Source organism: Aphelocoma coerulescens, chromosome 11 (assembly GCF_041296385.1).
Source record: "Aphelocoma coerulescens isolate FSJ_1873_10779 chromosome 11, UR_Acoe_1.0, whole genome shotgun sequence".
Lineage (NCBI taxonomy): Eukaryota > Metazoa > Chordata > Aves > Passeriformes > Corvidae > Aphelocoma > Aphelocoma coerulescens.
Window position 1 is genome coordinate 8439659 of NC_091025.1, and position 11256 is coordinate 8450914.

Sequence of the window (11256 nt, forward strand, 5' to 3'; positions counted from 1 at the left end):
CAGAGCGGAGTTCAGTGTGATTGCTCCATGCCTGCCGCATGCCTGCCCTGCCCTACATTTGGTGATGTAGGGGTGTCCTTTGCACCTGTTAGAAGTGTGGGGTGATGGTGACATCTCAGGGGACACCCTGAGGGAGGAGCCCTCCTGGAGCAAAGGGGTAACCCCTAGGGATTGGCACCGTGAGCAGCCCGTGGGCAGGGGTGCTGTGCTGTAGGCTGTGCCAAATCCCTGGCTGAGTCCTGGCGGTGGTGAGTGGGTGGGTCAGGAAAGGTTTTTAACCTAAAAAGAGGCCATGAATGGTTGCATTTGAGGAGTGCGGGGACAGGCAGAACCTGTCATGTTCCTGGGAAGCAGCAGGGTGGCATGTGGCACCTGGAGTGCAGCATTCTCGCAGCAACATGGCTGTGCTGAGGCAGGGTGAACATCACACCCTGACATTGGCATTGCAGGCATCACACCTCATTGTGAGCTTTGCACCCTGGCATAGGCATCACATCCCATCGTGGGCATTCTGCCCCATCACAGGCATTGCACCCCATCACATCCCATCACAAGGATCCTGGTATGGGCATTGCAAACCATAGTGGGCATCACAATATGGTCTGGGCATCACGTCCCATCACAGGCACTGAACCCTATTGCAAGCAGGGCACCCGGCTGTGGGGATCACGCCCCTTTGTGGGCACTGCACCCCTTGGTGGGGAACCAGGTCACCTGAGGCTCCCCAGAAGCATCCAGCTAGGCTGGCAGAGGTGGCAGGGGAATAAGCAGTGTGGTTCTGCCAGCCATTTCAACTAAATTGCCAGGAGGAAAACTAAACCTGTTTCTCTGCTGCCCCACCTGCCGTGGAAACATTCCCCCTGGAAATGGGCAGGGCTGGGGTGGTTATTACAGTGAAAGCTTGTAATAATGAGCTGCTCATTAGCCCCGAGGATCTCTGTTGGAGGAGACAGCATGGGATTTGCCTCTGGGTAACAAGAGGATGGGGGGGGAAATCCCTTGTTGTGTAGGGAAACTGTTAAAACAAGAATCAGAGCTCCTGGTAGGTAGAGCAGAGCCAAGAATGGAAGACAGGAGCAAAAATAAGACGCAGGCTCTTTGCCATGATCCCCCACATGCACTGTCCTCCCACTCCTCAGGGGAACCGCCGCATCCAACAGAAGTGCCAAGTTCCTTATGGACCTTTATATACATATCACTTTATTTAGGTAGCTTATTACATGTCAAAGTGACAAACACTAAAGAAATCTGAACACATATATAAAAAAAGACAACCAACATACACAATAAGGTTATTCTTCTTTGGCCCCCCCAGATGTGCATCACCCCTAGATGTGCAGCCAGGGGTCCCCTATTTGCAGCAGCTGCACTTGGCAGAGGGAGGCCCCTTGCAGACGCAGCCCTGTGCACACTTGGCACATCCAGCTGGGCAGCAGGAGCAGCAGCCTGTGGGAAGGACAAAAAAATATTAAGGACATTCTTGTGAGGTCTCAGGCTGGGACTTGGGGGGGTCTCACTGTTTTGGAGACCTCCCATGTATCCATGTCGTTCCCTTTTAGCAGCATCCCCATCCTTGGCAGTGTCTCCCAGGGTGTTTGTGCAGTCGGGGCTGGCACTGGAGAGGCAGGGGGAGAGTGTGGAACTCCGGGGGTTCACCAGGATTCCCCCAGTCCCTCTCTTTGCAAACCCTCATGGCACCTTGCTCTGCTGGGAGTGACAGCATTGGGAGCACCCAGAAGAAATCTCAGTGCTGCTTCTTCCCCAGCATCCCCCTGTGCTAAGCCTGAGGTGCTGTTGAGGGGAATGCTCAGGTTTAGGTGGTACTGAGTGACTTGTATTGCCTGGAGAGGGGGTGGGATTCACACAGTGCTCCTTTGGGGGGAAAAAAACCATATGTGAGGAATAAACTCGCCTCTGGCAATGCTGGGACTGATTTGATTCACTGCATACACGGACGTGTAGTGAAAACCCCCCGAGTGTTTCTGCCCCCCCCCCCCCCGGGGGCTCAGGGATCCCTCTTACCTTTTTTGCACGATGTGCATTTGCAGTTTTTGCATTTGCAGTTGTCCCCGCAGGTGCAGGTGCCACCTAAAACATAGAGAAAAGGAGAAAAAGAGGTTGAGAAGAGGTGGTAGGAGGGAATACCCACAACTCAGAGATCCGCGGGGGAGAGCATTGCTTCCCCTCCGAGCATCCACTGATGATTCAGCCTCTCTCAGAGGGGAGGTCATTCCCAGCCGCTTCGTGAGATGCTCCCAGTGTGACACCGCAGTGCTGGGAAAGGACTTCAGTTGCTGGCCCCAGCCCGTACGAGAAGGAACATCGGGAACGGCGGAGGAGGCCGGCGGGCGGGAGTGTCAGTGTTCCCGCTGGGATGCCGGGGCTCCCGCTGCCCCCCGGGACGGAAGGAAGCGCTGCCTTACCTGTGGCACAAGGGCAATCCTGAGAGTCCATGTTTGGCTGGGCTGGGTGCCTGCTGTTGGACGCGTTGGGCGACGGGAAGAAGCTTTGGCAGGACTCGCAGCCGCCTCCTATTTATCCTTGGCCAGGCGAGAGCGAGTGCAAAACCTCCGCCCCTGCAGCCTGCGCACGGCTCAGCCCGGCTCCTGCCCCGGGCGCTGCTGATTCACTCCCCGGGCGGCTCAGCGTGACCTGGGGCTCCCTCATCCCCCCGCGCCCCCTCCGCGGGGTGCTGTGGCAGCAGGGATGGCTGCCGGGGTGACCACCCGTCTCCGCTGAGGTGTTGGGAGGGGTGCAGAGAACGGCCAGATTTCATCACACAGATGACACCAGTCTCGGAAGTGTTGCTGCACTCGACAGGGCTGGGGACTGAGGGGGTGCACCCAGGGAGCCCCCACAGTCCAGCCCTTGATTGATTGATTGACTGATGCCAAAATCAAGCTGCCAATCTGACTGGGGGGGGTACATTAATCCAAGGAGTGCCACCACTGCTGGGAAATCTCAGTCCCCTCCTCTCAAAGCTAGCACAGTGGGGTGAGGAGGACCTGGCACCATGAGGCAACAGGGATGCAGTCTCTGCTTGAGACCCTGTCCTGTGGTTCCTACACCCTCCCCGCAAGCGGGAGCAGCAACAAGCTGGACTGGCCTGGCCGGAGCCTGCCATGCCCTCCCAGTGCCCCAGGAGAGCAGCACCCACGTCCCCTCGACGCCGTGAATGGCACCTCGGGGCCTGTCTCCTTCTCGGCTGTGGTGCTCCATCCCACTCCTCTGAATTAATTTCCGTGCACCATTAGCCGGGTGTGCAGTGGAGGAGGGTGGCAGGCAAGCTGCCATCACCCTGGTCAACTCCTCTGGCAGGTTTTACCCACGCACTCGAAAGCACAGTGAGTGTTTGGGGTGGAAGGCACAAAAAAAAAAATTAGGCTTGCTGAGATTTTTGGTGTGGGGACAGTCTACTTTGTGTGCAGGAGGCATTGTCAGCTGTGGAACATCCTTCCTCCTCATCCCTGTGTTTTTGTGTGCTCTTTGGTGTCAGTGATACCCCATCCCAGCTGCCCCCTGCTTTGAGACTCCTTCGCCTTGGGGTTTTATCCCAGCTGGACTTTTGCCAGAGGTACCTGGCTGAGGCAGTTTGTTGATGCTAATCCAGTTGAAACAGCAGCTCAGGGAGTATTTTTACCACTCGTCTGTCTGGGCTTGTTGGGAGCTCGTTGGGTGACATGATGGGGAGCATTGCCAGCGCCCCAACTCAGTGTCTCCTCCAGCCTCTCCAGGCCAGTGTGGGAAATCAATATGGAAAAGCCTGAGGAAGGCAGAGCCAATGAGCCCCTTCCTCAACTCCTCCAGCCTGGAGCAGCTTGTCGGTGCCCCGACATGCCAGCCCTGCGGTCGTGTGAATGTCACACTGCTGCTGATGCACTGGGGCGTGATGGCAGGGGACAGTGCCAGGGACCAGGCGCGTGCCAAGAGTGTTATTGTTCCTGTGGGAGCAGGGAAGCACAAACATGGGAAACACACGTGCAAAGGGTCACCTGCCTCCCTGGCTATGGCCCCCTGTACTGTCATAGCAAAGGGGCCGCATCTCCTTGGGATCTTGCATTTGCTCTGCTTCTTAGCTGAAATAGTCAGCCAAGCACTCCTGTGGTACAGTAATATGCCCAGGGAAACGCTTCCTGCCCTGTCATGATGGATACATGGGGAACAGCAATATCACTGTTGCATCTGTTGTATCTTCCCCCACTGCCTGGCACCCTTGGCCACACAGGCAAAAATTGCCCCTGTCTCCAGCTGGTGGTGGCCCAGGGATACAGGGACAGGTAGCTTCTCCAAAGTGGTCCCTCTCCTCCAGCCTGGGGGGAGGAAGGTGAAGCCCACAAAATGGGGAAAGAACAATCTCTGCCATGAAAGGACAGGGTGCAAGAAAAGCTCTCCAGCATCTGTTCTCAGTCAGACCCCAGCCCTTTTTACCTCTTTCCCCCCTTTCTGCACAAAGGAAAAAGCATCTTCTAGATGATGTAAGACTGGGAGCCACGGCTCTGGTAGATCTTGCGTTGCTCCTGGTCTATTCTGTAATTGATTTGGGATACATTCTATGATTAATTTGGCATAGGACTGGAGTATGAGTTGTCAGGCAGACACACAAATCAGGCTGCCTCCAGAAACAACCTGTGATTGAGGTGATAAGCTGGGGACACCTTCCTGCTGTTTAAATACCCCCGTGACAAGGTCCTGACAGCCTCAGTTTGCCTTCTGGCCCCTGCCCTCCGTTTGCCTGAGGGCTCTCCATCATTTAAATGGGCCTGATGCTGCTTCCCAGAGCCGAGCAAAACAGGCAGGATCCCTGCACAGCATTTATTCACCAGCCCTTGCTATGCCAGAGCTGTACCCCTTGGCTCTCATGTCCCCTTCGTGGGATTCCTGGCTCTGTCCCCAGGCATGTCCGTGGCAATTACCCTGAGATTGCCGGGCAGATTAACAGGGTGAGTCAGTGAGATGCCTCAGTGCTCTAGGCAGAGCTGGAGATGATGTTCACCACGGGGATGATGATGGCTAAGCATCACCATGGGCATGTCAGGGACAGGGTTCCCTGGAAAGGAGTGAAGGAAGCTGACAGCTTTCAGGACAATGTGGCGGAAGCACTTGTTCCTGTGACACCTGGGGTGCCTACAGCCTATTGCTGAAAGCCACAGGACGGTGCCAGGGCTGGTGCCGGTGATTGGCAGTGACTCAAGGCTGGTGCCAGGCAGGCGAGGAGGGAGGCACAGCAGCCAGCTCCTGTGGAGGTGAGCTGGCACAGGTCTGCCCTGGCTCTCTGTTGAAGGACACATGGCTCCAGTCACCTGTGGGCATGCAGAGGTGCATAATGGACCAGCATCAGCCTCCAGCTGCCCACGGTGCAGCCACCTAGCACATTGCCTTCAGGAGACCCTGCAGACCACTACAGGTCCCCCTCTCATGGCATGTGTTCCCCCAAAGTGCTTGCTCTGGGCTCACTACCCCTCCAGAGCAGTGACCAGCTCTGTGACCCCTCCTTCACCCAGATACATATCCCAGGCAGTCAGGGGGCTCCGCTGGCAAAGCACCATGGCTCAGTGGGTACAGACTGTGGGCAGGGATGCAGGGAGCTATGAACCCCGTGTGGGCACAGCACTGAGACCCTGGGGGACAGTCCCTGGGAGTACCCTGCCCCTCACCATTGCCTATTGCTTGCCAGGCAGGGTGGTGATGCAGAGTACCCAGAGGTGTCCCTGACGCTGCAGCAGCAAGGGCAGCTCAGCTCTGCCTGCTCCAGCTGCCTCTTTGTGTGGGACTCTGGGCAGGAGAGCCACAGCTGGCCACGGTTCAGCTGCCAGAGGTGCCTGGGACCACAGGCCACCTGGGACCAGTCTTTCAAACCCAAATAGAGAAAATAAAAACTATTCTATCACCCAGCAAACATCCAGCACACGCAAGTGCTGAAAGCCAGCAGGAAGCCCTAGGAGTGATTGCTGCTTAGAAAGCAGGCTCGGCTTTGATCCGAATCTCAGGTTATTGTTTGCTGATGATAAACAAGTGTTTGAAACACGGGAAATAGGTGCTGACGTCGTTTTATTTTGCCGGAGCTTGCCAGCCCTTTGGCAGAGGAGGAAGAGGGTGAATCACCCCTTGTCTGCCCTGGGAAGCCATTCCCAACTACTCCCCATGTGCATAGGCAAAGCCTTGGAAGCATTTGGGAGTGAAACCGGATCAGTGGAGTGACCTCAGGCGGTGGAGACTTCTTTCCCAGAAAATTGGAAGCAAGGACTTGTTCTGCTCTCAGTGGCAGACATTAGCTAAACCCATTGTCTGTTTTCCCTCCTTGCATCTTCCTGGGAAGCTGCCTGCTTCCCTGCCTGCACCTTGATTGCAGTTTTAGGAAAATAAATCCCAGCTAGTGCTTTTCCAGATACCAGCCATCAGCAAAGACGTGGCATGTCCCCATTTTCCTGGGGAAATGCCCTCCTTGGGGACTTGCTGGCCCACATCATGTCTGTAACCATAGGAAGGCACCTTCAGCGACGGCCCGCTGGCAGTGGGAAGGGGATGGGGAGATTTCCATTTAGCAGGAATTGCACGGCGTGCAATCCTGGGACGCTTTCACAAGCCGGCAGCACTCTTTGATGTGGGCTCTTTGGGAGCCGCCTTGTGACCCAGCCGGCTGCGCTAGGGCTGGGACTCCCAAAACCGGGATTATGAGTTGGGCTCAGCTGCCGGCTCATCCTGTGGCTCCAGGCAAGGGTTTGGCCCTTACTCCTTATTTCTTATCTGGAACGGAGCTATCAGCATTACCTTCCCCTTGAAACATCAGTGTGGAGAGGGTGGGGATTTGCTAATTACTGATTTTTAGGGAGAAGGGAAAGGAAGAAATGCTGAATTGATGCCATGAACTGGGTCCAGGAGAGTGAACTGACCTTGCAAAGTTCCCGCCAGTTTTGGGGTGTGCATCTTGAGAGACCCCATCACAGGGTGGGAGCTCCTGCCTGACAGTACAGGCTTTTGGGGCCAGGTAATGTGTGTTGGGGCATGTCTGGAAGATGAAAGGGCTGATTCTTCTTTTGATCATGAAATTCTCATAAATGTTAATGGGAATTACTTCGAGGTCTAACAAGGGTTGAATTGCAGCCCCCAAGGGAAGGAAGGGGGTGAGGACCAACCAAGCTTTGGCTGGGAAATAAAAATGCTTGAATTTACCTTGTTCCCTACCTGTGAGAGCAGAAAACCAGTGGGTCAGGGGCTGCCTAGCATCCCTGCACACTCTTCTGGGATAGGGGTTCCCCAGGTGTCCCCTGCTTTGCCTAACATTGCTGGCAAATGCATGACAGGCTTTAAGCATCACCTTAACTCTAGGCATCATTTTAATTCACCAATCTAATGCTTTCCCAGTGTACAGTTTGGATATTCTTCTTTTTCTTTGGTTTTGTTTTTTTTTTTTCCTTACATCTTTCCTTTGCTTTTGTATTTTTCAGGTTCCCACAGACTTCAAACTCACCTGCTCCAACTACTCGCCGCCTCCCCTGGCTGAAACGTGACCCAGAGTTTCCAAGTATCGTTACCTTGGGCATATTTAATTATTATATTCCCCTTTAGTTGCTAATTAGAAGCCAAGAGTAGAGGGATGAATAATTCCCTGGGATGTCAAGTAGACACTTGCCTGAGCTTGCAAAGAAAACATCAACCCCCCTCAGTATAAAGGTGTGAAATAAAAGGATGTGATATTTTCCTTGATGTCTTTATAGCCTTGCTCCTGAGATCCAGAGATCCTTGTTGTCTATCCTGGGAATGATTCACGCAGCTGCTGTGCCGGATCCTGCCTCCTCCGAGAGCAGCGTAGCTGTAGAGGCAGGATCTGGCGTAACAGCTTTTCCATCCCTATCCAAAAGTGTCTCCCATCCCAGGAATGGGCATGGGATGGGGGGGAGAAATGCTGCTCCAGCTGGGGCAGCAAACCTAGGATGGGGAAAGAGAAAAGCCCCTGCAGACAGGTGCATTCTTCATTTTAAGGAGTGCTTAAGTGTGCTGATGCCATTGCTCATCCCTCCCCACTCCCTCCAGCCATATTATCACCCTCCTCGAAGGATGGGGATGGTTATTTTTGCCAACATTTTCCCAAACTCAGTATGTGAGCACTCCTCAGCATTCCTCTGCCAAGCAGATAAAGGCAGAGTGCATTTTTGGTTAGATTTGAAGTCTTTTCCAAGAAACAGCTTCTGGGTGTATGACAATCCTCGTACCTGTTGTGCTGTCATGTCCAGCTTCTCCATGCAACCTGCCTAGAAAGCCAGCGCCCCGTGCCAAGCATGTTTGATTATATAATCTATCTCTATATCTGTATCTATTTCTAATTTATTATATGATCTGTTATTATATTATATTTATTATATTAAATTGTATTGGCTTAAACAATATGACATTAAATTATTATAGTCTATCAGTTATGTTAGTAGGAGCTGGAAAAGACCAAACACTGGTCACAGGGCATTGCCTTGCCAAGTCTGTGCAGAGTAGTCAGGAAGGAGGATGGTGATGATCTCTTGCTGGATTTTAAGACCCCTGTTCTAGTGAAGAAGCTGAATAATCCCTTAACTACAGTCACACTAATCCTGGCCGCAAAGCAGCCCCAGTCTGTGCAGCAGTGAAACCCAGGGGCTTAGTGAGGATTTTATGGGATTTCCCCCCTTGTAAAAGTGGCAAAATGGAAGGACCCAGGACTGGATGCTGTACCTTTGGATGTAAATAAATTTTACTATGTTTTATTATTTTATTTATAAAATAAATAAATTTAATTATATATATAATATATTAAATATATTATTATATTAAATATTGTATTATTATATTAATTACATTATTATTATTTAATATATTAAATATATATATTATATAATAAATATATTATATATTTATTTTCAAATGAGGGGAAATGAGTGTTAAAAGCCACGATTTCAATATTAAGTTTCAGAGCCAGCTGATTCAAAGTGGCAGCTGTAATTTAACTGTGTTGCAGACGTGCCAAACCCAATACCATAATTAGTGATTCAAAATAATATTTACAGCTCAAATCATACATATTTAGCAAAAAGTTGAAATTTCCATCTATTTACAATTTTACCAGCTTAAAAATGTCTGTAAGCTAGTTTTCCCCCATTTTTCTTGGTTGGGTTTGAAGAGCCTGGCAGAGCAATGCTCAGCACTGCTGGGAGGGGAGCTGGGGACTTTGTCCCTGCCCATAGCAGGGGGGTTGGAACTAGATGATCTTTAATGCCCTTTCCAAGCCAAACCTTTCTAGAATTTTGCGATTTTCCCTGCGAGGACAGGAGTGCTTGCTGGCCTAGAGCAACACCCCGTTGCGTGCCTGAGCTCATGCCAGTGCTTTGCCTTTGTGCTCTGGTACCCAAACCAGCGTGAGGGAGGGGGGACGCTCTGCACGGCTGGCACTGACACTCACGCTCACCCCAAACAGAGCCACAAAGGGGAAAAAACACCCTCCTTAATATGCCGCACGCAATTGCTGCCTCGTTACCCACAAGTATAATGGCACATTGATAGAGCTGCCAGAGAAACTTGGTAAAAACAATTTAAAAAGGAGAAAAAGGAGGTTGTCACATCAGAATCGCATGATCCCTGCTCGAGTGCTGCTTTTGAGAGCCCTCCTTCACATGCAGGGCAGGGACGCTGCTGCCGGCCAGGGCCCAGCCAACGCACAAGGAAATGCCAACTGGGATGTGTCTGCCAGCTCTCCTAGAAATTAATGAATCTGTGCCTCAAAACAGTGGCCTTTACAGGGAAGAAAGAGCTGTTTTTCCAGTGCATCCTCTTCCAAATCTGCTTCTTGCTGGTTTGGGGGTGATAATGTCCCAGTGCAGGTGATGGATTCAGGCACTGTCAGAGAGCACTGTCTATTTGCAGCACCCATGAGGGTTACCACGTTAAAATATTTCTTAAACTTAAAATAATTTAATAATTTCTAAAGTATGACCTTGAGCCAGGGTTTCCATATCCAGCCTGTGTCTGGGCAGGGAGTGGGCACTGCAGGGAGACCCACGAGGATCTGTATACCAAAATCGAAACTGGGATGGAGACCAGCATCAGTGTTTACACTGTGGTTCTGTGGGGGTTTGGCCTCTGTTCCCTCCATCTCCAACCTACTCCCAATGCACCAATGGCTGGATTCTGTAGGATACAGTGCATAATCCCACAAAGCAGCAGTAATGATGTTCTGAGGCTGTGCTTTTATCTTCACGGGACATTGTGACTCTGGGTTAGGTTTTATTGGCTTGGAGATCTCTCACTTGAAGACACTCCTGGCAAGGTGTGAGTAAGGATGTGTGTGGCAGCTGGCAGGCAGCAAAGGGTGAGGCAAGGGCACTGGGGACAGAGAAGGGACAGTCCTTGGCCCCAGCTGGGTGCTGACCCTGCAGAGAAGCTGGGACTGAGATGGCAATGTTGGGGGTGTTGGGGGCCACTGTGGCTGCCCAGGGGGGCAATTGCCTCTAACCTCCTGCCCCTAGCTGCCCCCCAGTACCTCCAGTTTCTCCCCCAGTTCTCCTGACCTCTGCAAATGCCTCCCCTAGACCCACAGCTCCAACTGGCCCCCAGCTCCCCTAACCGCCCCCAGTTTCCCCAACTACCTCTCAGCTCTGACTTCTGCATTTGCCTTCCTGGCCTCCTAATCCCACACCCCAACTCTCTAAGGTGCACCCTAATATCTCTAGTTGCTCCTCCCTTGCCTCCCCTGACCTCTGTAAGTGACCCCCACCTCCTCTAATCCTACACTTCAGCTGACCCCCCAGATCCCCTGACCTTTGCAACTGCCCCCCCGTCCCACCCCATCTCCCCCAGCTGCCTCCCAGCTCCACCAACTGCTCCTCCAGTCCCTCTGCCCTGCTCCCCCAGTCCCATCTCCCCCATTGCCCCCCGTCCCTCTGCCCTGCTCCCCCAGTCCCATCTCCCCCATTGCCCCCAGTCCCTCTGCCCTGCTCCCCCAGTCCCATCTCCCCCATTGCCCCCAGTCCCTCTGCCCTGCTCCCCCAGTCCCATCTCCCCCATTGCCCCCAGTCCCTCTGCCCTGCTCCCCCAGTCCCATCTCCCCCATTGCCCCCCGTCCCTCTGCCCTGCTCCCCCAGTCCCATCTCCCCCATTGCCCCCAGTCCCTCTGCCCTGCTCCCCCAGTCCCATCTCCCCCATTGCCCCCAGTCCCTCTGCCCTGCTCCCCCAGTCCCATCTCCCCCATTGCCCCCGGTTCCCCTCAGCCCACAGCGCCCCCCCACCCCGGCCCCA

At 53.0% G+C, this 11256-nt stretch overlaps 1 protein-coding gene across 1 annotated transcript; it reads right to left on the reverse strand.

Annotated features, from left to right (window-relative positions):
• Window positions 1-1174: 1174 nt before the first annotated feature.
• LOC138116853 (metallothionein-1) lies at window positions 1175-2530 on the reverse strand. Its single transcript, XM_069026628.1, has 3 exons — window positions 2424-2530; window positions 2023-2088; window positions 1175-1446 (listed from the first exon to the last, which is right to left on the reverse strand). The coding sequence occupies exons 1-3, from the start codon at window positions 2452-2454 to the stop codon at window positions 1352-1354; spliced, it is 192 nt and encodes a 63-aa protein (XP_068882729.1). The 5' UTR covers window positions 2455-2530; the 3' UTR covers window positions 1175-1351.
• Window positions 2531-11256: the final 8726 nt, after the last annotated feature.

Bases quoted from the DNA above. Each gene is read 5' to 3' on its own strand.
- LOC138116853 (XM_069026628.1), bottom strand. From the start codon at position 2,454: ATGGACTCTCAGGATTGCCCTTGTGCCACAG. The intron at 2,089-2,423 runs GTAAGGCAGCGC...TCTATGTTTTAG, and splicing joins GGATTGCCCTTGTGCCACAG to GTGGCACCTGCACCTGCGGG. The intron at 1,447-2,022 runs GTAAGAGGGATC...TCCTTCCCACAG, and splicing joins ATGCACATCGTGCAAAAAAG to GCTGCTGCTCCTGCTGCCCA.